This window comes from Ceratotherium simum, chromosome 4 (assembly GCF_057802395.1).
Source record: "Ceratotherium simum simum isolate JZ-2026a chromosome 4, ASM5780239v1, whole genome shotgun sequence".
Classification (NCBI taxonomy): domain Eukaryota; kingdom Metazoa; phylum Chordata; class Mammalia; order Perissodactyla; family Rhinocerotidae; genus Ceratotherium; species Ceratotherium simum.
The window spans coordinates 88,441,609-88,468,270 of NC_141903.1; the positions used below are offsets into that span (position 1 = coordinate 88,441,609).

Here is a 26,662-nt window from a genome sequence, read left to right on the forward strand (position 1 = left end):
TGCGAGAGGGAGAAACAAGATGTGGCATTTCAGCCCTGTAGAGCCACAAGGACGATGAATTATTGACAGTGATTTTTTTAAAAAATAGATATTCTCATGGCCTAAAGGATGCTGGGTGAATTTTTCAAATTTAAGTTGAAACAGAAAACTAAATAAATCCCATCCACATCATTTCTTCCCCTACGAGATCTCACAGCCATGAAACATTAACGTGGAAAAGACATGGAAAAGAAAAATACTGTCATCTGAAACGGATAACAGGGCTTGGGATGGAGACCATGGAATTAATTGTTGTTGCATGTGTCCCAACTCTCACCGTCTTCAGGAAGTAAAGTGCCTTCAGGCCAGGCCTTGCAGATAGGGGAGCTCTCGTGCCCAGAACCGATCCGAGGGAGATAGACAGCTGCGCAGGACACCACCCACCACTCGGGGAGCGCCCCTTGCGCCAGGCTCTGTGCGAGGAGCTTGCTGAGACAGGCAGGGTCCCCATCCTCACGTGCTCACAGAGCCAGCAGGGACAGTGGCTTTTCCCACTCAGCCTTCTCTTGGGCCGGTGCCTCTTGTAGAAGCCCTTCCTGCCGACTTGCTGGACCTCGGAGTCCGTGTTATGCTCCACTCTCCCTAGTCCAGACACGGCCTGGGGACAAGCACACACAGGAGCTACTACTGTGACCCAAACTCTGTAGCTTCTCTCCCCCTGGGTGCGAACAGTCACTCAACAGACATTTTCTGTGTGCCCTCTGTGGGCCAGGGCCAGGAGGGAGACACAAAGAGGATGAAGACCTGGTCCCACCCCTGGCGTTCCACAGTGGCCTGGCCCTCCCTGCAAGAATTATACACAGGCCATCCTTCTGTTCGCCTGCCCTTCCACGGTTCTTTGGTCAAACCACACCTCTGTCTCCCTATAAGATGTCCAGCAGGAAACTTCTCCAGGCTAACCTAATCAATCACACCAGACCCAAACCCCTCAGAGGCTTCTCTCTCTAGCCTGGTGGTTCTGGACCTTGACAGTACACTGGAATCCCCTGGGGAGCCCTTAGAAATCCTCATGGCCAGCCTGTACCCCAGACCCATTCCATCCAAGCCCCTGGGGCCTAGGCATCACTGTATCTTTTTTTTTTTTTTTTAAACTCTCCAGATAATTCCACACACAGCCAGGGCTGAGAACCACTGCGTTAGCCTCTCACGCTCCTCGCCTTTCAGCACAAGTGCTTACGGGCGCTGCTGGTCCCTGGTGCCAGTGGGTAGAAGGAAACATTCCTCCCATGGGGACTGCCTTGGTAGAACAGGTCCAGTGTTCCTTAGGGATCACAACCTGCTTGTTAGGAAACTGCCTTTTACTTTCTTTGTAACTGCAGGGCCAGTGCTCTGTAATTAGGCACCTAAATGCATCTGACAGTCCTAATGAGCTGAAATCGTCTCACAAACCCCTACTAGACTCCCAGCCGCCTGAGAGAGGGCAGCACCTGTGGTTTCTCTGCATCGTACCGTAGTTCTGGTTCATACTCAGAATGAAAGAACTCACCAGGCACCTGTGGAATGAATGGCACCAGCTGACACCCAGTCCGGTCGCTTCCTTCCCTCTTACCCCCACGTACATATGTCACACCTGTTCAGCCTCCCATTCCACAGCAATCTTGTTTAAGATAATAAGGGAAAGTGTCATTTAACTCGCTCATTACAATGGGATTTTGGGTTTAGGGATGGGATAGTCATGAGGAAGATGAGTAAATGCACGCTTTCTTCAGCCTCCTGGAGCCAGACCCTGAAATCCCAACCAGAAATTCAGCCTTCAGTAAACCAGAGCAAGAAGCTGACTGCAAGAGTCAGATTTCTCCAAAATGGGGCAGAGGAAATTTAATGGAGAATGCTCCAAATTATTCCTCCTCCTCACTTCTTTTCCAGCAACGGCACTGGAGGAGATCATATGTTTTGGAATTTTGTTCTTAGAAATTATTTAAATGAGGCACCACATAAGTGAAGGCCAGAAGCTTGAATACTATCCTCAGAGATGAGCAGTGCTCTGACTACAGTTGAAACAAAAGATCCTTTAGGCCAAGGGGCTGGTGCCACTATGGCTGGATTGTAAGTTTTGATAGGCTGCATACCTCCAAAATATGATGGAAAGATGAACTTGGAAATGCTACAGTTAGAACTGACAACACTCAAAGTACATTACTGCGTGCCTAATGAGCACCAGATCCGGCATGAGGAGCTCCAGTGACCTTCACAAGCAGCAGAGGTCCCTGGCTCCAGCTTTTCCCAAGAGAGGCCCAAGCCTCCTCCTTCGCTACCTCACCCTCTTAGCATTACACGGACCCCCAAATAGCCCTGCTGTAACTTCCTTTCATGGTGCGTCAAATGCACACATAAACTTGATTTCATTGGTAGCTGGAGGTTGGATTGGGGCAGGGAGCACATGGCATAATTTACTTCCATCCACACGCCCACCAGAATGGCTCTGGACCCTGAAGCACCTAGAGGAGGGTTCAGACTGCCAGAGGAAGCCAGGCAAAAGCAAGTGCGCAGCTGAGAGTCTGAGCCCCAACTCTGCCCACAGCTCAATCCCCCCTACTCTACACCACACTGAGGGGTCCAGCCAAGCCTGATCATTCTTGCTTCTGCTGCCTCTGGTTATCTTTTCACTTCTGCATGAGATTCTTCTCCCCACAAGGATAACTCCTATCCCACCTCGGTCAACACCCCCTCCATGAAGTTGTCCCCCAGCTTCCCAAGTCAGGGCAGCCTTTCTTTCCCATGACTGCTCACAATATGTACCTGTATTTCCTTTATAACCATATCGCCAACTACTTCAGGGTTTGAATGCTGGTTCCGCCACATATCACCTATTTGAAACCTGGACAGGCTTCTTAACGACTCCAAGCCTCAGTTTCCTCATTTGTAAAACGGGGATCAGAGTGTCTACCTCTGAGAGTTGTGCTGAGCATTACAAGAGTTAATATATGAAAAGCATGTGCAGAGTAAGGGATGCAAAGTGTTCAATACATCTTATTGTGTATTGATACATCTTATTATGATTATTAAAGTACAGGAGCCGCGACCAGCTCCACTCACATTTACTGAGGTCAGTAGCATCAGTGGGAGATGAGGATGTAGGGCACTGGGACATGATGCTGCCCTCGATGAGCTGGGTCCAGTGTGGGAGTGCTAAATGCACTCTGTAGGTGAGAGGAGGAGAGAGTGGTCAGGGGGAAAGCACAGAGGAGAACTATGACCTGGGTCAGGCAAGCAGGAGTTCTCCAGGAGGACAGGAGGAAGGAGGAGCAGGCCAGCCAGAGGGAGCAGTAGGCATGATGCCCAGAGGCGTGAAGACGTCTGCTGTGTTTAGGGGACTACGAAGAGCATGGTGTGGCCAGGGCCAAGCGGCCGTGAATGAGGCAGAGAGTAGGCAGAGGCAGGATCATAGAGCGCTCTGTCTGCTCCTAAAAGACATCTAACAATTGTTTTCTAAACGATGACGAGCCACTGGTAAGTCCTTTAGAATGAGGACTGTGGACAGGATGGCGTGCTGGTATAGATTTAACCACTAGCTTGCTGAAAAATGCATAGATATCCATACCTATGTTGATTATAAATTTTACTGATAAAAAGCACAAGTCAGTAAACTATGGCCCAGGGGTTTTGTAAATATAATTTTATTATAGCGTAGCCTTGTCAATTCATTTACATATCATCTATGGCTGCTTTCCTGCTACAATGGCAGAGTAGAGTAGTGGCGACAGAGACTGTAGGGCCTAAAATATTTACTATCTGGCCCTTTAAGAAAAAAAATGCCAACTTGATATAAAGGATGCGTAGCACACAATTTCTAAATATTACTAAAATATGAAATATCCTGTATGATAAATTCTATATAGCCATTGATTCTCACAAAATGCTTTTGTTGACTTTATGTGGAACTCTTGTATGAGCAGCCTATCTATGGCTGCAGCCGATGAATGAGTGGAGTTTCGACATGAATGTGAGGTGATATTTTCACTTACATTAAGCGATAAAAGTAAAATAACAGATGTGTATGTCACTGATGTGAGCAAGTTCTTTGTTGAATCTCATAGTAGTTTTTGAATACTGGAGGGATATTTCTTCAATTTTTTGTGCCATTCTCAATGAAACTGCTGCAGACTTGATGCACATTTAAAATTAATCTGTATTATTAACATTTTCTCCATCACTTCATTAAGTCTAGAAAATCAAAGAAAAAATAAGACCTGGGGATTTTTAGAGTTAAGGCAGTGACATAGGAGGCTCCTGAACTCACCTCCTCCCACAGACATGCTGAATCTACAACTACATATGAATCAGTTCCCTCTGGAAGAAAGCCAGAAACCAGCTGAGCGACTCCTATACATCAAGCGAATGAGAAAAAAACCACATTAAAGCAGGTAGGAGAGGCTGAGAAACAATCCTGCCATAAATCTCACCCCTGGCCAGGTAACACACAAGTTGGGAGGGAACTCACAACTCCCAGCTTCTCCCTGAGGAGCAAAGGGTTTGGACCCCACATCTGGCACTTTTTAGACTTTTAAGACCTCTGCCTGAGAGACAGACCCCAAATCATCTTTGAAAATCAATGGGGCTTGTGTCCACAGACCCACAAGGCTGTAGGGAACTAATAGACAGTTCTTAAAAGGCTCACACAGACTCACTGTGGCTAACCTCCAAGGCCCGGTGCAGAGACAGCAAACTGAAATTCACCCAATCTTTCTGTGAAAGAGGCCTATTTGCTTATCTTAAAAGCTTTGGCCTGAGGGGCAGGCTTCCAATGTAACACACATGTAGGGGCTGACTGCAATACTCTCCAGAGACTGGGAGGCTGGCAGATGCCATCTTTGTGCTCTCCCTCTGCCCTGCTCCATGTCACTGTTATCTATCTCCCAAAGAGGAGCTTGTGCATGTGTATGGCATCCTGGTTTTTGTGGCTGCTGCCCAGGGGACACCTTTTGATCACCTGGCTCTGGTGGCCAGTGGAGCTTAGCTTGCAGGTCTCACAGGACTGTAAAAAACAAAGAACCAGTTCTTAACAGGCTATCCTCCCAGAGCACAAAGCAGAGGCAGCAGAGAGAAATGCCCATCTCCCAGTCCTAGCCTGTAAGAGATATATTTGCATACTCTAAAGCTGGACTTGAGGGTCCAGCTTCCAATCAGCCTACATCTAGATTCTGAGATCCTAGGTCCTGAGGTCCTGTGATCCTTCCCTTTGGGACACTGACAGGTCTTGACACACCCTCAACTACTGGGAACCATTAAGAACAAAGTATGTTCCTTGGACAATCACAAAGGTATGAGAGACAACCAAGAGATAGGGCAAGGTGGAACAATAAGGTTCATCTCCTACATGAGACCACTCCATCAAGACTGAAAGAAGTGGCTGTTTTATCTAATGCATAGAAACCAACATAGACAGTCAAGCAAAATGAAGAAAAAAAAAAAGAGTACGTTTCAAATGAAAGAACAAGATAAAACCTCAGAAAAAGATCTTAATTAAATGGACATAAGTGATTTACCCGACAAAGAGTTCAAAATAACAGTCATAAATATGATCACCAAGGTCGAACAATGCTTGAGCAAAGTGAGAGTTTCAACAAAAAGATCAAGAATATAAAAAAGTACTAAACAGAAATCATAGAGCTGAAGAATACAATAACCGAACTGAAAAAAATTCAGTAGAGGGGTTCAACAGCAGACTAGATGAAGTGGAAGAAAGAATCAGTGAACTTGAAGAAATGGCAGTGGAATTCATCCACTCAGAGCAGCAAAGAAAAAAGAATGAAAAAAAGTGAAGATAGCTTAAGGGACTTATGGGATAACATCAAGCAGACCAATATTCACATTATAGGGATCCCAGAAGGAGAAGAGAGAGAAGGGGGCAGAAAATCTATTTGAAGAAATAATAGCTGAAAACTTCCCTAACTTAGGGAAGGAAACAGACATCCATATCCAGGAAGGCTAAAGAGTTCCAAATAAGATGAATCAAAACAGACCCACACACATTATAATTAAATTTTCAAAAGTTAAAGACAACGAGAGAATCTTAAAAGAGAAAAACAACTTGTTATGTACAAGGGAATCCCTATAAGACTATCAGCAGAAACTTTACCTGCCAACAAGGGAGTGGCATGATATATTCAAAGTGCTGAAAGAAAAAAACGGTCAACCAAGAATCCTCTACCTGGCAAAGTTGTCCTTCAGAATTGATGGAGACATAAAGAGTTTTCCACACAAGCAAAAGCTAAAGAAGTTCATCCCCACTAGACCTGCCTTACAAGATATGTTAAAGGGACTTATTTAAGAAGAAACAAAAAGGTGCTAATTAGTAACAGGAAAACACATGAAGGTATAAATCTTACTGTTAAAGGTAAACATACAGTAAAATACAAAATAATGTAAAAGTGGTGGGTTGATCACTTATAAAGCTAGTATGAAGGCTGAAAGACAAAAGTAATAAAAATAACTAACACTACAATAATTTGTTAATGGATGCACAAGATAAGAAGATGCAAATTGCGACATCAAAAACATAAAATGTGGGAGGAGGGAGTAAAAATGTAGAGCTTTAGAATGCATTCGAACTCAAGTTGTTATGTAAGCCTCATGGTTACCACAAGGCAATAACCTACAGTAGATACACAAAAGATAAAGAGAAAGGAATATAAGCATACCACTACAGAAAAGCACCAAATCACAAAAGAAGAGAATAAGAAAGGAAGAAAGGAATGAAGGAAATACAAAATAGCCAGCAGACAATTAACAAAATGGCAGTAAATCCATACCTATCAATAATTACTTTAAAAGTAAATGGACTAAATTCTCCAATCAAAAACAATAGAGTGGCTGAATGGATAAAAAAACAAGAGCCAACTGTATGCTGCCTACAAGAGACTCACTTCAGCTTTAAGGATGCACATAGACTCCAAGTGAAGGGATGGAAAAAGACATTCCACGCAAATGGAAACCAAAAGAAAGTTGGGGTAGCTATACCTATATCAGACAAAACAGACTTTAAGACAAAGACTATAATAAGAGACAAAGAAGGTAATTATATGATGAAAAAGGGGTCAATCAAACAACAGGATATAACATTTGTAAAGATTTATGCACTCAACATAGGAGCACCTAAATATAAAAAGCAAATATTAACAGACCTACAGGGAGAAACAGACAGCAATACAATAATAGTCGAGGACTTAATACCTCACTTTCATCAAAGGATAGACCATCCAGACAGAAAATCAATAAGGAAACACTGGACTTAAATGACACATTAGACCAGATGGACTTAACAGACATTTACAGAACATTCCATCCAAAAGCAGCAGAATCACATTCTTCTGAAGCACACGTGGAACATTCTCCAGGAGAGATTATATATCAGGCCACAACACAAATCCTAATAAATTTAAGAATACTGAAATCATATGACACATTTTTTCCAACCACAATGGTATGAAACTAGGAATCAATTATAAGAAGAAAACTGGAAAATTTACCAATATGTGGAGATTAAACAACATGCCCTTGAACAACCAATGGGTCAAATAAAAAAAAAAGTATTTAAAAATATCTTGAGACAAATGAAAATATAACATACCAAAACTTATGAGATGCAGCAAAAGCACTTCTAAGAGAGAATTTCATAACAATAAACACCTACATTAAGAAACAAGAAAGATCTCAAATAAACAACCTAACTTACACTTCAAGGAACTAGAAAAAGAACAAACTAAGCCCAAAGTTAGTAGAAGGAACGAAATAAAGATCAGAGCAAAAGTAAATGAAATAGAGACTAAAAAGAAAACAGAAAAGATCAATGAAACTAACAGCTGTTTTTTTTAAAAGATAAACAAAATAAACCTTTAACCAGACTCACCAAGAAAATACGAGGACTCAAATAAAATAAGAAATGAAAGAGGAGACATTACAACTGATACTAGAGAAATACAAAGGATCATAAGAGACTATTATGAACAGTTATATGCCTATTGGCTGAACAATCTAGACAGAACAATCTAGAAGAAGTGGATAAATTCCTAGAAACATAGAACCTACCAAGACTGAATCATGAAGAAATAGAAAATCTGTACCGGCCAATTACTAGCAAGGAGATTGAATCAGTAATGATAAACTTCTCAACAAAGTAAAGCCCAGGACCAGACAGTTTCACTGGTGAATTCTAGCAAACATTTAAAGAAGAATTAATGCCAATCCTTCTCAAACTCTTCCAAAAAATTGAAGAAGAGAGAAAGAACACTCATAAACTCATTTTACGAGGCCAGCATTACCCTGATACCAAAGCCAGACAGGGACATTACAAGAAAAGAGAACTGCAGACCAACATCCCTGATGAACATAGATCCAAAAATCCTCAACAAAACATTAGCAAACCGAATTCAACAGCATATTAAAAGGATCATACACCATGATCAAGTGGGATTTATTCCTGGGATGCAAGGATGGTTCAACATTTGCAAATCAATGTGATACACCACACTAACAAAATGAAAGATAAAAATCATATGATCATCTCAATAGATGCAGAAAAAGCATCTGACAAAATTCAACATCCATTCATGACAAAAAAACTCTCAACAACTTTTCATGAAGGTGGTGTCGAAGGGAAAGAAGGAAGCCCCTGTCCCTCCCAAAGCTGAAGCCAAAGCAAAGGCTTTGAAGGCCAAGAAAGCAGTGCTGAAAGGAATCCACAGCCAGAAAAAAAAAGAAGCTCCACACATCACCCATCTTTCAGTAGCCCAAGACACTGCGACTCCGAAGGCAGCCCAAATATCCTTGGAAAAGCACCTCCACGAGAAACAAGCTTGATCATTATGCCACCCAGTGCCCCCTGACCACCAAGACACCTATGAAGAAGATAGAAGACAACACAACAGTGTTCTTTGTGGATGTCAAGGCCAACAAGCACCCGATCAAACAGGCCGTGAAGAAGCTCTATGACATTGACATGGCCAAGGTCAACACCTTGATCAAGCCTGATGGAGAGAAGAAGGTATCTGTTTGACTGGCTCCAGACTATGATGCTTTGGATGTTGCCAACAAAATTGGGATCATCTAAGCTGAGCCCAGCCGGCTAATTCTAAACATAAATTTTTTCACCAAAACAAAAAACTCTTAAAGTGGGTATAGAGGGAATATACTTTAATATAATATGTGCCATTTATGACAGGTGCACAGCTATCATCATCATCAATGGTAAAAAACTGAAAGCTTTTCCTCTATGATTTGGAACATGACAAGCATGTCCACTCCCACCACTTTTATTCAATCTTAGTACTGGAACTCCCAGCCAGAGCAATAAGGCAAGGGAAAAAAAATAAAAGGCATCCCAATTGTCAAGAAAGAAGTAAAACTGTCTCTATTTGAAGATGACATAATCTCCTATATAGAAAACCCTAAAGACTCCACCAAAAAACTGTTGGAACTGATAAACAAATTCAGTAAAGTTGCAGGATACAAAATCAATATACAAAAATCAGTTGCATTTCTATACACTAATGACAAACTATTAGAAAGAGAAATTTAGAAAACAATCTCATTTACAATAGTATCAAGAAGAATGAAAATAACTAGGAATAAATTTAACAAAGGAAGAGAAAGAACTATACACTGAAAACTAAAGAAATTGAGGAAGACACAAATATACAGAAAGATATTCCAAGCTCACAAATTAGAAGAATTAATAGTTAAAATCCCCACACTACTCAAAGCAATCTACAGATTCAATGCAATCTCTATCAAAATTCCAGTGGCACTTTTCACAGAATAGAACAACCAATCCTAAAATTTGTATGGAACCATAAAAGATCCTGAATAGCCAAAGCAATCTTGAGAAAGAAGAACAAAGCTGGAGGCATCACATTTCCTAATTTTAAACTATATTACAAAGGTATAGTATTCAAAACAGCATGGTTTTGGCATAAAAACAGGCACACATAGATCAATGGGAACAGAATAAAGAGCCCCAAAATAAACCCATGAATATATGATCAATTAATGTACGACAAAGAAGCCAAGAATATACAGTGGGGAAAGGACAGTCTCTTTAATAAATAATGTTGGGAAAACTGGACAGCCACATGCACAAGAATGAAACTGGACCACTATCTTACACCATACACAAAAATCAACTCAAAAAGGATTAAAGACTTGAGTGTAACACTTGAAACCATAAAACTCCTAGAAGAAAACATAGGAGATAAGCTCCTTCACATTGGTCTTGGTGATGACTTTTTTGATTTGACACCAAAAGCAAAGGCCACAAAAGCAAAAATAAATAAATGGGACCACATCCAACTACAAAGCTTTTGCACAGCAAAGGAAACCATCAACAAAATGAAAAGGCAACCTACCAAATGGGAGAAAATATTTGCAAACCATATATCTGATAAGGAGTTAATACCTAAAAACACATTCAGAACTCATACAACCCAAGAGCAAAAAAACAAACAACCTAATTAAAAAATGGGCAGAGGATATGAATAAACATTTTTCCAAAGCAGACATACAGATGGCCAAAAGGTATATGAAAAGGTGATGAACATCACTGATCATCAGGGAAATGCAAATCAAAACCACAATGAGATATCATCTCACTGTTAGAATGGCTATTATCAAAAAGACAAGAAATAACAAGTGTTGGCGAGGATGTGGAGGAAAGAGAACCCTTGCTCACTGTTGGTGGGAATGTAAACTGGTGAAGCCACTGTGGAAAACAGTATGGAGATGCCTCAAAAAATTAAAAATAGAACTACCATATGATCTAGCAATTCCACTTCTGGGTATTTAACTGAAGGAAATGAAATCACTATCTCAAAACGATATCTGCACCCCCCATGTTCACTGTAGTATTATTTACAATAGCCAAGACATGGAAACAACTTATGTGTCCATGGATGGATGAATGGATAAAGACAATGTGGTGTGTGTGTGTCTATATATATATATAATGGAATATTATTCAGCCATAGAAAAGAAGGAAATCCTGCCATTTGTGACAACGTGGATGGACCTCTAGGGCATTATGCTAAGTGAAATAAGTCAGACAAAGAAAGAAAAATACTCTCTCACTTGTATGTAGAATCTAAAAAAAAAACAAAACAAACAAGCTCATAGATACAGAGAACAGACTGGTGGTTGCCAGAGGCAGGGGGGTGGGGGTGGGCAAAATGGGTGCAGGTGGTCAAAAGATACAAACTTCCAGTTTTAAGATAGATAAGTTCTAGGGATGGAATGTACAACATAGTCACTATAGTTAACAATGCCATATTACATATTTGAAAGTTGCTAAGAGAGTAGATCTTAAAAGTTCTCATCATAAGAAAAATAAATTGTAACTGTGTGGTGATGGATGTTAACTAAACTTATTGTGGAGACCATCTTGCAATGTACACAAATATCAAATCATTATGTTGTACACTTAAAACTAATACCATGTTATATGTCAATTATATCTCAATTAAAAAAAAATCTGAGCCAACGCAGATATATTGCGATCTAGATTAAATCACAAATGTGGATTAAAAAATTTTGGTTTTTACCCACATAAACCATCTTTCCTGATCATATTTTCCTATAATGAATTTCTCAGTTCAGAATTTGCCATGTGTTTATGATGTTATAGAATAAAACAAAATAGCTAACATATACATAAATATAAATTAAACATTGTTTGGAGGGGGAGGGGTTGTCAGTTTATTGTCTGTATTCATTAGAATGGTATTAAGAAGAAAACTTAAAATAATAAACTAAATAGGTTTTGTTTAAAAAAGAAAAGTCCTGATTTGTAGCATTTGCTGATGTCCTTGGTCTAAAAATACTCCCAGCATGGCTGTTTGAAGCTCCCAACATGATGTCGCCAAATGTGGAGCTGGGAAGACGAGTGCGGCAGCACAACTTTCTATAGTGTTTCCACCACAAAGATAAAACAAATGTAAATAACCTCAAGAGCAGAGATAATAGTAAAACGTAGTAACGCCCTTAAGTGATGGACTTTGAGTACTTACTACCTATTTAAAAAATTTAATTGCATACTTCTATAACTTAATTTTTAATAATGGTTGGTTTAACAACCGGCTCACAAAATTCCAGAAAATTTAACAATCAGCTCTCTGGAGCCTGTGTGAGCTGGTGCCAGCACACCACTACCTGGGGGCAGGGAGAGCAGTCAGGAGGCGAGTGCAGAACAACGAGAGGTCATAAGGGGATGAAATGAGGTGGGAGTGGGTGGAGAACAGGGCATGAAGTCAAGAGCCATTAGGAAGACACAATCTCCAGAGTGAAGTGGCTTCCAGGGACTCAGGAAAGCAAGGATGCTGAAGGTGGTTTCCGGGTTTAGGGCAGGGGTGACTGAGTGGATGGGGGGTCCCATTAGCCAAGCCAAGGAATTCAGCAAGAGCAGATGTGGGAGAAACATGGTGACCTCGGCCTCATCCATCCTGGTGTCTTCCATTGGGCCAAAGTTCCCGGAAGCAATGGACACTCACTGAATGGAAGAATGAGTGCTCAGCTTAGGCTGATCCCATGCCCGAAGTGAAAGGTTCTCCTCAATGTGAAGTGAATGAATTCCTTCTGTGGAGTCAGCCATCAACTGTTGCTTTGAAATAAGAAAAGTTTCTGGGGCCGGCCCATTGGCATAGTGGTTAAGTTCATGCACTCCGCTTCGGCGGCCTGGGGTTCATGGGTTCGCGTCCCAGGCATGGGCCTACATGCTGTGCTTCAAGCCATGCTGTGGCGGCATCCCACATATAAAATAGAGGAAGATTTGCACAGATGTTAGCTCAGGGCCAATCTTCCTCACCAAAAAAAGAAAGAAAGAAAGAAAAAAATTTCCAGACAGTGTTAACACCCACAAATTGCATAAAAATTGGTAAATAAGTAAAACTTGAACATGTCAGGTCTAATGTAACGTGAAAGTGTCAGTCTCCACAGTGAGCAGAATCTTGCAATAGTCTGAATGACACAAATCATATAAAAATGCAGCTTCTAGAATTTTAGTTAAATTTAGGGGAAAAATCCCTTCTCCCCAAAGGCCTGCACAGTGTTTCCCCTTTAAATCCTAGTTGTCTTAAATGTGTCAGAGATAAAGAGATAACATTAATTTTTATGAAATAACCCAACTCTGTTTACTGTTCATTACCAAACGTATCTTACTTTTCTTAAGTCACGTTAATTTTTCTTCCTGTTTAGGCCTCCAGTATTGAGGCTCCACTAGGTGGGGCTCCCCCCAGAGCAGGTTATTACTGGTGAGCAGGCATGGAAGCCTTCCCACAGAGGGAAACCTGATTTCCAGCTCAGATTTACAGTTCCTTCTGTGTTTTCCATCCTCCACCTCATACCTGTCCCCACCTTGAGCTAAGCGCCTTATAAATACCTACAGACACGGCAGAGGACAGGATGAAAGACCGGGGAGGGCACAGGAACCCCATCACCACGTGGGGCAAACAACCCCAGGCCTCATGCCCTGATGGTCACGAGGGGCCGAGCTTCTCCGCCAGGGTGAAGGGCATGTGTGTCTACCTGAAACAAGGCAGCCTCTTCCCCCACCGTGCTCAGTGAAGATGCACATGCCCAGAATGTTCTCAGTTTACCTCCCCCTTGTCAGTCAGGTGCCTCTCTCTCAGCTTCAGACCCCAGGGGCTTCAGGAAGCCTGTTGTGACCAGCTGTGGCAGCCACCACCAACGCCAGGCATGAAGTTGTGTCTCTCTCTCCTCTGAGCCAAGACTTTCCCACATGCGGAATCCTAGCCCTGAATTCTCAGTGTCCCCGCCTGTCCCCGTCCCCGCTGTGAGCTCCTACGTGTCTGTTCCCTCAGATACTCAGCAGGTACTCCACTCATGTCTGCTCAAGGTTTCGCTGTCCACATGCAGTTTCTCAGGAAAAAATGCAGTTTTGCAATATTGGAGGCCTTTCTTTAAACAGCTTCATGTAAATATGTACTAAAGCTAAATGGAAAAATTGTGTTTACTTAGTGGCTTTACCAAATATATCAACAAATATTTGGGGCACCTCCTGTGAGTAAAGTACATACGTACATCAGGGGACTATATCGATGACATAAGAGACAGTTCTAATGTGAACAGCCACATCCAGCGATAACCAAGGTCACACTTTCAGTCACAAAGTCCTTTTTCTCCAACTTCCTTTTAAGAAGTCACGCTTGGACATGCGCCTTGGGAGAACATGGCAAATATTCTCTGCACCAGCACGTGGGACATATTGGCTACATACAGACCAAAACTCCACATGTAATGATAACTTAAGACTAGACAGAAACTGCATCTCTCAATTCTTATGCCTTCCAAACGTTATTGCGTTAGGGAGTAAAAATCAGTATTCAAAACAACTTCCTGATGTCTACTGGACACACATAGCGGGCTCCCTGCCCCGGGGTGAGAACTGACCCGAAGCAGTGTCTGATTAACGGTCCAACGGGTGACGCAGGAAAGAAGTGTCGCCATCACCTCCCCATGGGGGAGACACAGCGGGCAGGTTCGGGAAGATTTCTTGGAAGGAGGAGAAGCTGAGTTCAGTCCTGAAGGACAAGGAAGTTGCGAAGGGTCCATACCATTCAAAAACACGTGACAGATCCCAAATATTGGGAATTCAGGACAAATGAAAACTTGTTTTTATCACTAGGGATCAGCAATGAAGAGAAACCAGGAAGTGATCCTACGTGCCTCTCTCTCCTCGTCCCCTGCACCAGCCAGCCTCTTCTCAGTTTCATGGAGAAGGCCACGAGCTACTGGACTGTCTTAGTACTGAGGACCCTGTTCTGCCACACGCTAGAGGAGAAGTCCAGAAATCATGACAAGGCCTATCAGCCAAGCCACTTGCCAGGAAGGAAAGGATCAGGGGGAATGAGACCTTGGCAAATGTGGGGAGAGCAGAGGCCCAGGGGCAGCGAAGGGCAAGGACACACAGAGGCCAGGCTGGGGGTGGGAACTGGAGTGGGCCAGGGGGCAGTGAGTGGGAACCTGTCAGAGGACAGGGCGTCCTGGGCTCCTGCTGTCCACCCACGAGCTCTAGACAGTGAGAGTGAACTTCTGCTGCAGTGTGAGAACTAATGCAAGGTGCTCCCACATCTCCCTCAACAAAAATGTTCCCTAAGGTCTGCTTAAGAGCCCATCAGTGTCCTCTCGCCAGGGCGAAAGCACTCCTAGGGGCCTGGGGAAGGGCTTCCAGCCTCCTCCCCTGGGAGCTCAGTAAGTCTGCAGCTGACTCACCAGCAGAAACTAGACTATGTGCACAGCTAGGTGGCATCCTCCACGGCCTGTGAAAGGGCACGGAGGGCTGGACTCATGGTAGGATCTGGCAGGGGAGGGAAGGGCCAGACCAGCTCTGTCCAACAGAAGTATCGTGTGAGCCACAAATGCAAACCACATGCATAATTTAAAATTTTCTAGTAGCCACATTAAAAAGAAACAGGCGAAATTAGTTTTAATTATATTTCAAGCACAATATGTGCAAGATTTTATCATTTTTTACATTCTTTTTCACACTAAGTCTCTGAAATGTAGCATGTGGTCTACACTGAGAGCACATCTCGACATGACGAGCCACACTTAGTCTGGATGTGCAGGCTCAGGGCACAGGCCGGGCATGAGACTGGAGCAGGGCTGGGGGGTCCTCCACAAGGCAAGGTCCTGAGCAGCTGGGTCAGGGTCCTCATTCTCAGGAGGGGAGGCTGGGCGGCCAGCAGTGAAAACAATCTTTTCTGACTACATTTAACCCAGAACAGACTCTGCTCATGAACCAACGATCCGAGTTTACACTGTCCAAGTCATTGAAGCCATTCATCTTGTCCAGTAGCTGTGAAACTTCAGAGCGAATCAGAATCACCTGGAGGCTTGTTAAAACAGATTGCACAGGCCCACCCTGGGAGTTTCCGATTCTGTAGGCCTGACTTTGCAATTCTAACAAATTCCTGGGGCTGCCGCTGCCTCAGGGAACCACACTTGGAGAACCACTGATCCAGTCTAAACTCTGGCCAATGAGTGGCCTCCCTAGACAGCTTTTCCTACTGAGTGCACAAGCTACTTCTACTTTATTACCTCCCACGGTGGTGAACTCACTACCTACCAAGACTACCAACTTTGGTCAATTCTAATAATTCTTTCCTATATTGAGCCTAATCTGATTCCTTAAAACTTTCCATGCTTTTGCCTTCAGGGCCCAGTCCCTCCCTCCCCACACGAAGCCTTCACAAAACTGAAGACATGTTCTTTCCCCCTTCTCACTCCCTGGCACTCTATACCCTTTGTTTCTTGTTTCAGGCACTTCTGACAGGCTTAGTCTTATGCATTTTTATTACAGTAAAGTTCTATTTTTTTCCTAATCTTTATAACAATTTCAAGGGTAAACAGCTTACTATAAAACAAAATGAAGGAACCCCAAAAAGTTTATCTCAAAGCAAGATTTCATCATTGCAAACTGGGCCAACTCAGCCCCCATTTCTGCCTCTACTATTCCCAAATAAGGTATATATGTGAAGTGCTTTTGAAGCAGTGACCCCAAATGTCTGTCCCTAGCCTGACATCAGGCTGTGACAACGCTTACATCAGTCTGCAGTGGATGAAACGAGTTTCCACTAAGCCAAACTTATTCCAGTTAAATAGCTATTCTTCATTCAGAGATCATGTCCTTCCCATTTTTCCCATGGTGGGGGCAGCCTTCCTGTCATGAAATGAGGGTGAGGAGGTGAACGAATTCCAAAGGCAGGAAGCTGTTTCTAGCTCTAGAAAGCCCTGTGCAAAATCCAGGTCAGACTGGTCTCCCTCTGCTCTCAACCAGCCTCTCTCTTGGAACCTTGATTGGCCAGAAGGCTTCCTCTAGGCCTGGCCATGGGCCTTCCCCTGCTGTAACCCGGGGAACAAGGGAATCTTTTCTGGAGCCGCTCACTGGTGGGCTGTGCTCCCCGACTACACAAGAAAACCACTTCCTCTTACTGGAAATGAGATATCCGCGCCTCCCTGAGGCTTCTCCCTGGCCCATGTGTCGTCCCTCCATGGGCAGGGGGACAGGTGACCACATCCGACAGACACCACCCCACTAGCTGCAGCCCTGCTCTCTCGCCTGCTGGCTTCCCATACACTCTCCCCGGGTTCCAAGCCTGCCACTGGCTCGCTGGCTTTTGGGAGTGCAGTGCTCCCGTATTCTCATGGCCAAGGTGTGGAGGAGGAGGCGAGAATGAGGGGCACACTGTGATTGGGCTGGGGGTGGGCACTGCGGGGGTGGCAGTGGTGAGGCCCCTCAGGAGGAGCCGGGGTACAGTCGGGATGCTGGAAGCTCCTTTCCCTGGGCGAGGCCGCCTCCTGGACCTGGCAGCAGACCCCTGACATTCCACTCTGAGTCTTGCCTTTGTGTTTGGGTTTGGAGCTCAGGGAAAGGCAGGAGCCTCAGGGGAATGAGGTCCTCACGTCTTCACTGTATAAAGGGGTTAAGACAGGCTCTGAACCAGGTGCAGGGGTTGGCATGAAGGCAAAGGGCGCCCGAAGACGCCCTTTGCACACACGGAGGGGAACCTCTGGGGGGCCCGGGCAGACTGCCTCTGGCCTAAGAAGGTGGGAAACCCAAGAAAGAAAATCATCTTCCAGACCAGGGGTCGGCAAACTTTTTGTGTAAAGGGCCAGACAGTAAGCATTTCAGGCTTTGCAGGCCATACGGTCTCTGTCATAGCTACCTGCCTCTGCCATCACAGGCTGAAAGCAGACACAGGCGCGACAGAACCACGGAGGGCGGCTGTGTTGCAACAAAACTTCACTCACAAACAGGCCACGTTTGGCCTATGGGTTGTAGTGTGTTGCCCCCTGTCGTGGATGACACCTGAAAACACCCTAGCTGGGCTCCAGGGGCCCTGTGTTTGTGCTTCTCCAGCGCTCGGTTCTCCTGCCCCGCACTCTGCTCTAGAAATGTATCCTGTCTGTCTGTCTGTGGCCCCTATGGCTTCTGGGGTGGAGACTTTATGTCCCTGGCGCCAGCACAGAACAGGTGTTCAATACATATTTGGGGAGAAAGTGTGTCATGGTGGAGGGGGAGACGATGTCTACAGCAGACAAGCCTCACGGAGCATTTCCAGCCTCGTGGCAAAAAGCTACAGGGTTCACATGGGAAACAGATCTTTGCTGATGACAAGCACTGCCAGAAGACAGCAGCCTGGCCAACAATTCCATTCCTTGTGAAAATGCAAACCCACGGGTGGACTCTGACGTCAGGCTAAACCCCAGAGAGCTGCGCCGCCAGAACCCCTGCAGACAGGCTGCTCCCGCCCTCCGGGGAGCCCTTCCCGTCACAGGCCCATCACCATTCCCTTCAGCCTCCTGCAATGAGGAGAAAAAACACTGTGGCTAGTCAGAGATATAAAAATTCTTTGTTACTGGAAAACCTAAGTGTCTCTCCAGGCCTGTGCAGCACCATTAGGTGACGTCAATGGCTCTGGGCATCCGAGCTCTGCACTTCCACTCTTCTTAGAACAGCAGCTAATTCACGGCAGTAAAGACATTCCTATTTAGAGCCTCAGAAAAGGAGAGGTAGCCCCTCGATTCTGCATCCCTAAGTCCTGTGCGAAGGGCTTGCCTGCTTTCCCTGTGAAGCGGGAAAAGTTTACAGGGGACATTTGATTCCACTCAAGCTAAGCAACAGCTTGAGGGCCTACTGCGCGCCAGGCAGCATGGGCACACAAAGGCAAGTACAGCCCCGTGACCCCACTGGAGAGGAGAGGGCAGTTAGGCACACAACAGTCATGATAACGGTGGGGGTGACACACAGCAAAGAAGGGGGGCTTGAGGAGGGACGTGGGACTTGATGTTTCTTGGGCTGGACCATGAAGGACTGGTAGAATTTGGGCACATGGAGTTGCAGGGAGACGGGCCCCACTATTAAGTGACAAAGAGGAAGGAGGAGGAACAAGGCTAGGTTGCCGTGGGGAAGGCTGTGCTTGATTTGGGACTTGAACGGTACTTGGCTCATTTCTGGCATGAGCATGGCCGAGCCCAAGTGGGCCTGCGTCTGCACGCGGCTGCACAGCTCACCCAGGCTGGCCCGCACTGCTCGGGCTCAGCAGCGTGTCTCTGAAGAGCCACCAGGGTTTCCTGCGCCTCTCTCTCTGCCCATGTCACCTCTCACGTAGACCTCATTATTCCTCCTGGGGTATCTAAACTTTGCGGTTGAGAGAATTTTTTTTCCTATGAAAGTCATTTCCCTTCCTTTCCCAGAGGTCTCCAAGGACTTGACTCCCTGTGTGACTTTACGGTATTAGGTGAAAATGTCCTGATTTCAGATGACATTCTCAGTGATGAAGGAGGCATTTTATGTCGAACTAAATCTTATGAAAAAGCACATAACTGCTCTGGCTATTCTAGAATATTTTGCTATAATAGCCAAATCAATTTTGAGAAAGAAGAACAAAGCTGGAGGCATCACACCTCCTAATTTCAAACTATCTTACAAAGCTACAGTAATCAAAACAGTATGATATTGGCATAAAAATAGACACATAGATCAATGGAACAGAATAGAGAGCCCACACATATATGGTCAATTAATATACGACAAAGAAGCCAAGGATATACAATGGGGAAAGGACAGTCTCTTCAACAAATGGTGTTGGGAAAACTGGACAGCCACATGCAAAAAAATGAAAATGCACCACTATCTTACACCATACACAAAAATCAACTCAATATGAATTAAAGACTTGAATGCAAGACCTGAAACCATAAAACTCCTAGAAGAAAACATAGGGGAAAAGCTCCTTGACATTAGTATTGGCAATGATTTTTTGGATTTGACACCAAAAGGCAATAAAGCAAAAATAAACACGCTGGACTACATCAAATAAAAAGCGTCTGCACAGCAAAGAAGCATCAACAAAATGAAAAGGCAACCTACTGAATGGGAGAAGATATTTGCAAATTATATATCTGATAAGGGGTTAATATCCAAAATATATAAAGAACTCATACAACTCAATAGCAAAAAAACCCAATTAAAAAACGGGCAGAGGATCTGAACATTTTTCCAAAGAAGACACACAAATGGCCAACAGGTACATGAAAGGTGCTCAACATCACTAATCATCAGAGAGATGCAAATCAAAACCACAATGAGATGTCACCTCACACCTGTCAGAATGGCTATTATCAAAAAGACAAGAAATAACAAGTGTTGGCAAGGATGTGGAGAAAAGGGAACCCTTGGGAACTGCTGGTGGGAATGTAAATTGGTGCAGCCACTATAGAAAACAGTACAGAGCTTCCCCCTAAAATTAAAACTAGAACTACCATATGATCCAGCAATTCCACTTCTGGGTATTTATCCAAAGGAAACAAAAACACCAACTCAAAAAGATATATGCACCCCCATGTTCATTGTAACATTATTCACAATAGTCAAGACATGGAAACAACCTAAATGTCCATTGATGGATGAACAGATAAAGAAGATGTGGTATGTGTGTATATACATACATATATATATATATGTATGTATATGTATGTATATACACACACACACAATAGAATATTGTTCAGCCATAAAAAAGAATGAAATCTTGCCATATGCGATAACACGGATGGACTTGAGGGTATCATGCTAAGTGAAATAAGTCAGAGAAAGACAAATACTTTATGATATCACTTATGTGGAATCTAAAAAAATAAAAAACAAAATACCAGACTCATAGATAACAAAGCAGATTGGTGGTTGCCAGAGTAGGGTGGTGGGGAGTGGGTGAAAGGGGTGAAGGGAGTCAAAAGGTGCAAACTTCCAGTTATAAGATAAGTCATGGGGATATAATATGGTGACTACAGTTAACAATACTGTCCTGCATATTTGAAAGTTGCTAAGAGACTATGTTTTACAAGTTCTCATCAAAAGAAAAAAAAATTTGTAACTGCGTGGTGATGAATGTTAACTAGACTTATTACAGTGATTTCTCAATATATACAAATATTGAATCATTATTTTAAAAAAAGCACCTGGACACGGATACTGTCGATGGACTGAGACACCCACTGAAAGCCCTATGTGCTCAGTCCCACTTCCCCTCTAGGAGCCACCTTCTCACTGGGAGGAGCCCAGGCATCCTCGGGCCCTGTCCTCCCCCGGTTTATTTCCCTGCCTGGTTAGGCTTCACTTTCCGATCCCACACTTCATGTCTCCCAAACGTCCCACTAAAAGGATTATGCCACAAAGCCCTCCATATCCCTTAGAGATATTGTCCTGTCTTTTAAAATCCTTATCTAAGTCAAAGGTCGTGTTTTGTATGTTTTCAAAAATAGATCATTGGTAATTATGTTTGTTGAATACTTTTTCATCAACAAACTTTACAGCATAGAGTGAAAATACACAGAACCCAGTATTAAAAATCTAAATCAAAAAGAAAAAATACCAATACCAGTATTGCTCTCTCTGATAAAATTAACAAAGTTCTTAAATATAGCAACTTATTAAAATTCTGTTTCTTCAGAAGACAACACTTAAATCTATTGCTCTGCACTATGTAACTAACAGTACAAAAAAAATCACAGTACTAATTCTGGAATGATTCTTGTTTTTGATATGAATTTGTAGGGCTGAAATGCTCAAATGCATACATACTCTTCATTTGTTTAAGAAATTAAGATAGAAAAATAGAACGCTTTTTATTTGGAGAATTTTATGCTCTCATAAAATATACTCGTCTCGAGTTGCTCAGCCACGAGCTGAATACGAAGTGACGAGCGTCACTAATGGAGGAGCACAGGCCTGCAGCGGAGTTTTTTTCACTATTTGTCAAAGGCACCTAGTTTTGCTATTAACCTTCTTAACTGGCAGCTACAGTAAGACATGGAGACAGACAAGCAGAGAACAGTGGCGAGAATGTGAGGCATGGCCGAGCGGACACAGCACGTGAAGCAAACCGGGTACTGTACCTGCTTGTTGTTGTCAGTGGTACAGCACAGTTTCTTGAGGGAGACAAAATGCCTAATTTTCCTAATAACATAAATAATCAGTTATTAGTGAGTCAGATACGAGATGATTCAACAAATCAGCAAATGAAAACATCAACAGAATCTTCTTAAAGCAAAACTCCAGGGTCCATCTGAAGGCAGATTTAAAACTCAAACGAAACCCAAACCACAGAAAACGCGTTTTTCACATACAGCCCACACCCGCCTTCAAAAACCGTGCTTTCCTTTAATCAGAGCCAGCTCAAAACACCGTCCTAATGGGCATCTCGTTTCATAACTCAGTCCTGAAGCTTGTCTCCTCCATATCTTCAGCGAGAGGATGAAATGCTCCTCCAGACAAAATTGGTTTTAATTCTGCTGACACTAATAATTTTATAGCTTATATAAAAAGCAGAAGACTCATTTGGACAATGACCAAATTTCCTGGTTGCTGTTTTTATATTTAACATTCCATATTCTTTCACAGCACAGTCATCATAATGATGACATTTTTCAGGCAGAGAAAAATCTTCTTATTTCAAGGTCGTGGACAGAATCCCCCAGCAGCCTCCGGTCTGGGTCATTATCACTAAGGAGACCAGGCAAAGACTACAGGTGCCTCGGCCCTGCACAAAACTCAGCTCAAGGCAGGTTTTCTCCTGCGAGTGAAGCCAGGACTTCCAGGGGCCTACGTTCGATTCTCCAGTAATGAGTCCCCCTCTCTCTCTGGCTCAGTTTTCGCTGGAGGACTCTAAAGAGTGAATGGAAAATACTGGTTTTCTGTCATGAGCTTCACTAAACAGGGAGAGGTAAAATTTCCCTACTTTTAATACGAATTTCCTCTAATAGCTCAATGCCTACAATTGAGGAAAAAATAACAGTGGAAATTATGCCTAGAGAAAAGAACTTCTCTCTCTTATGTGTAAAATCAGAAAGATCAGAAAAAATCATTCTGACAGAAATTACTGGGCAGTCGCCTGTCCCCTCTGCCTTGGTTACCTAACAATTCTGGTCACACATGAAGTGAATCTCAGCTTCAATGTTCTGAGAAGAGGGTCTGAGGATGATGATAGCAACAACGTGAAGCCAGCGTGGCCTCCGAGCACTGACCACTGGAGGTAACGGCCACGCCGAGGCCTTTGCGCTCAGGAGGAGGGCCTGGCAGCCTCTTCCTGTGCTCCTGACCCCTGGCCAGGGCCTGCCAAGTCCCTACACCCAGGGTGAAGCAAAACGGCAGGAAACAGACAGTGGTCTCCGAACTGAGGGGGAACCATTTCGCAACTAACTAAACAAGTAAAACTGGAGGGAACCATCCTACAGATCCTCTGCTGACTTTACGCAATGTCTCGTTTTCCCACCACACGACGGCCTGCAAGGAGCTCAGGAGGTCCTAAGAGTCACGGACAGGACTCGCCTCTTCCAGTTACTGGCACAACAATTGCCACCTTTCCTTTTTCCAAAATGTCACACAAGGGTGTGTGTCTCTTGTAAGTCTGAACTATGGTGCTGACCTTCGGGCTGGTTTACAAAGGCTCCTCAGGGATGTACTGACAGGGGATCTTGTTTGGCTTCGTAAACCTTCTCACAAACTTTAACTGGGAGAAGGAAAAGGAATTGCCTATTTACCCTCTCTCTCCACAAATGACTAGGCTTTTCTGGCAAGCTGAGGTTAAATGGAATCAGAGCCCTTAGCTTCTGGTCAGACACACCCTTCTCTCCATAACCAGGACCTCCAGGGTGCTCCCCCTGTGGAACAGCCCCGAGCCCGCCTGGGGAGAACCAGCCCAGAGCCGCAGCCTCAGGAGAGAAGGGTGGCTCCAGTGCAGGGCTGTGGCTGGGAAGCCCTTTGCTTTGCTGTTCTTATGAAGGGGGAAGGCCTAGAAACCGCGCTTCTTCAGAGGGCAGCGGGGACAATGGAACCACTGATGACCAGGTGGAGGTGGGCAGTGGGGGATGCTTCAGAAAGACCTAAGCAGGAGGAGACGGGGAGGGAAAGCCACGTCTGGGGGTTGTTGCTGGCCACGTGGAGGTGTTCTGGGTATATCCCACGTACAGCCCAAGCCGACTGTATTTGTAGGTCTAGCGCTTACACCAGCACTTCAATACGCAAACCCAATGCCCACACAGGCCCTTCAATTAAAAGAGTTCAAGAGTTTGCTCTCACCCTCCTTGGCCAATCACTGGGGTGATCTTCACGTGCTGTTGGATGCTGTCCCCGGATTTCCGTCTGGCATAGTAAACCCCCTGCCACTCCTACATGGAAAAGAGAGCTCTTAAAATCCTTCCATCAAGGGTTACGGCTGCTCCTACAGAGGGTCTTATCAAGTTGAGCAAGAAAGTTCCCACATGCTTTCATTACATTCCACAAAACGCTGCCCTATTGTTGTACCCGCTGTGATGCTGACTACGTAAGGCTCACAGTCACAATGCGCCAAGACCACAAGACCAATGTGTCCCCCCCAGGCTGCCCCTCCTGGGTCCCAGGACACCTGACCAGTGGGGGGGAGTTCCTGCTCTCAGTCCTGTGGGTGTAAGGGCACCAGGCCAAGGGATTCTTCTGGGGTCTTTCTCAAAATCTTAACAACAACCTGTGAGTGTGGTATTATCATCCTTAATTTACAGATGGGTAAACTGAGGCTCAGAGATTCTAACTAATTTGCCCACATTAGGAAGTGGAGGATCTGGTTATAAATTCGTGTCTCTTAACTCTCCTCGAAGTCTGTCATCTTTCTATCAGCCTATGGGTCCTCCAGCCAAGACTTCTCTACTTCTCTGGGGTTCGTCTGGCTCCCGGCAGTTTCCAGGATGAGGCAAAGGGGAGTGTGAAGACTTCTGCAGTCTCTGGACCCGGGGAACTGGCTGGAATGAAGAGCCTAGCGACCTCAAGGGGAAACCTGGGGCACCTCTGCTGCTTCTGGGAGTGGTTAAATCAGAGCCTCTTCTTGCCCCCTCTCACACGAGATGGCTGCCTGGTATGCTGGGGTCACCAGGTGTGCAGCAGCATTCTTCTGCAAATTTTCTTGGAGTATCTGCCAGCATCCTGTTTCCTTTTCAGTCTCACTGACCTATTTTTTTAAAATTAATTTTGGCCATCATATACAACCCAAACTTATGTTATTCCTGTACATTGTCCCCCATTAAATGAATACAATGCTTATCTAACTACTTCACATCAGAGAAAGCAAGATGAAAGAAATAACACGTGAGAAAGCATTCTGAATGCCTAAAGGAAAATGCACAGGCAGTTCCAGCTCTGAGAGCAGTGCTCCTCTGGAGGGGAGGGCCTGAGGGGGAAGGCCTACTGCATCGACACCATCGCGTGCATCTACTTGGATGAGGTGGAAGCCACTGGACAAACTGGAGTGGCAGGCAAAAGTAAGCTCTATGTCTCTAATGAGCTGTGTTGAATGAAGAGAACAACAACAAAAAAAAGAGACTGAAAACTAGGCCTACATGTAAATACTGATATTAAATATTTCTAGTCCCCCAAATGCTGGATAAATTGAAAAACACACAACAGCCTGGGGGTGGAACTCTGCTCAGACATAGGAATGACATTCCAGCAGCAACGGGTGGGATATATTCATGCAAAGGATGACATCTCCTTATACAAAATCATCAGATTCTACATCATCATGGTAAGCACCAGATTCGCTTGATGTCTAAAATTAACTAAAAAATTAACTCATTTTGCAAATATAAAAGATCTTTCACTTAATTGTAATGTTATTAAAGAAGCCAACTTTAAAGACGTGACATAAAGACTCAGAAAAAAATTCCCTGGGGAGGGGGTCTGCGGGTCTGTTTGCTGCACCCACCTTGCCCTTCTTGATGCACGTGTTGATGGTGTCGAGAAGGTCTGCCCGGTTCTTGTCGCTTTTGGGCAGCTCTGCGAGTTCTTTCCCCAGGAGCTCGCCTTTGTGGTAGCCCATCATCTGTTCAAAGGCTGGGTTGACGTACTGTGAAGGGGAAGTGGTTACAGGTCAGCGCGGGGACATATGCGCCCCGCAGGTACGTTCGCTGGGACGCAGAGGAAACGTGCTGGAACGTCAAGCAAGAGGTTCCCGAGGCCAGTGCTCCCTAATGCGGGGGCCGACCAGTCCCCCCATCCAAAGGCCCCCTGGAGCAGCTGCCTCCCTCTTGAGCAGCCATGTATCCACTGAACCGCCATCCCAGCATCCTGGTTCCTGCGGGGAAATCCGAACAAATTCCTCAGCAGGAAAAGAGGGAGAAGCCCTCATCTGGTAGTCCGAGCCTCTGGAGGGCCTTATTCATCACCTACCACTCATGAAATAAGGAAAACATCGGAAAAAAACAAGAAAATTAATTAGAACTCAATCTAACAGGTTGTGGCTTACATTAGTCACGTCTCTACGAGGCAGCAATCTGATCTCTCCTGTCTCCTAGTAGACACGATCTATTAACCAATGCTACGGCTTGGGGCCCCTTCCACTCTCATCTGAACAATAAGTTCAGTTACGCGGCTCGGGCAGGAGGCCCCTTTCGGTGCCAGGCACAGCGCGGGTGGGAGGAGAGGCTCCCCTCACACGTTCTGGGGCTGGCAGACCCTGAGGTTTCTTTCCAAAATTCTGCCCAGGGCCCTGGAATTCAGAGCTATTACCTTCGCTGCCTCCCAGCTCCCTGTCCCCCCCCTCCAGTGTCTTCTCCAAGAACACAGTCACCAGATGAGGAGCTGAGTGGA

General features: G+C 44.5%; 1 protein-coding gene and 1 pseudogene across 3 annotated transcripts in view; one reads left to right on the forward strand and one right to left on the reverse strand.

Moving 5' to 3' along the window:
• The window catches only part of PDE8B (phosphodiesterase 8B), a 202,337-nt gene that overhangs the window by 46,350 nt on the left and 129,325 nt on the right, over nucleotides 1-26,662 (reverse strand). For all 3 annotated transcript variants that reach the window (XM_087430140.1, XM_087430139.1, XM_087430141.1), the window contains exons 8-10: nucleotides 25,779-25,919; nucleotides 24,125-24,213; nucleotides 21,943-22,003 (exon numbers count right to left, since the gene is read on the reverse strand). In XM_087430140.1, the coding sequence (XP_087286266.1) occupies nucleotides 21,943-22,003; nucleotides 24,125-24,213; nucleotides 25,779-25,919 (291 nt within the window). The remainder of the gene's footprint in view (nucleotides 1-21,942; nucleotides 22,004-24,124; nucleotides 24,214-25,778; nucleotides 25,920-26,662) is intronic.
• On the forward strand, nucleotides 8,617-9,088 carry LOC106804083 (large ribosomal subunit protein uL23 pseudogene; annotated as a pseudogene).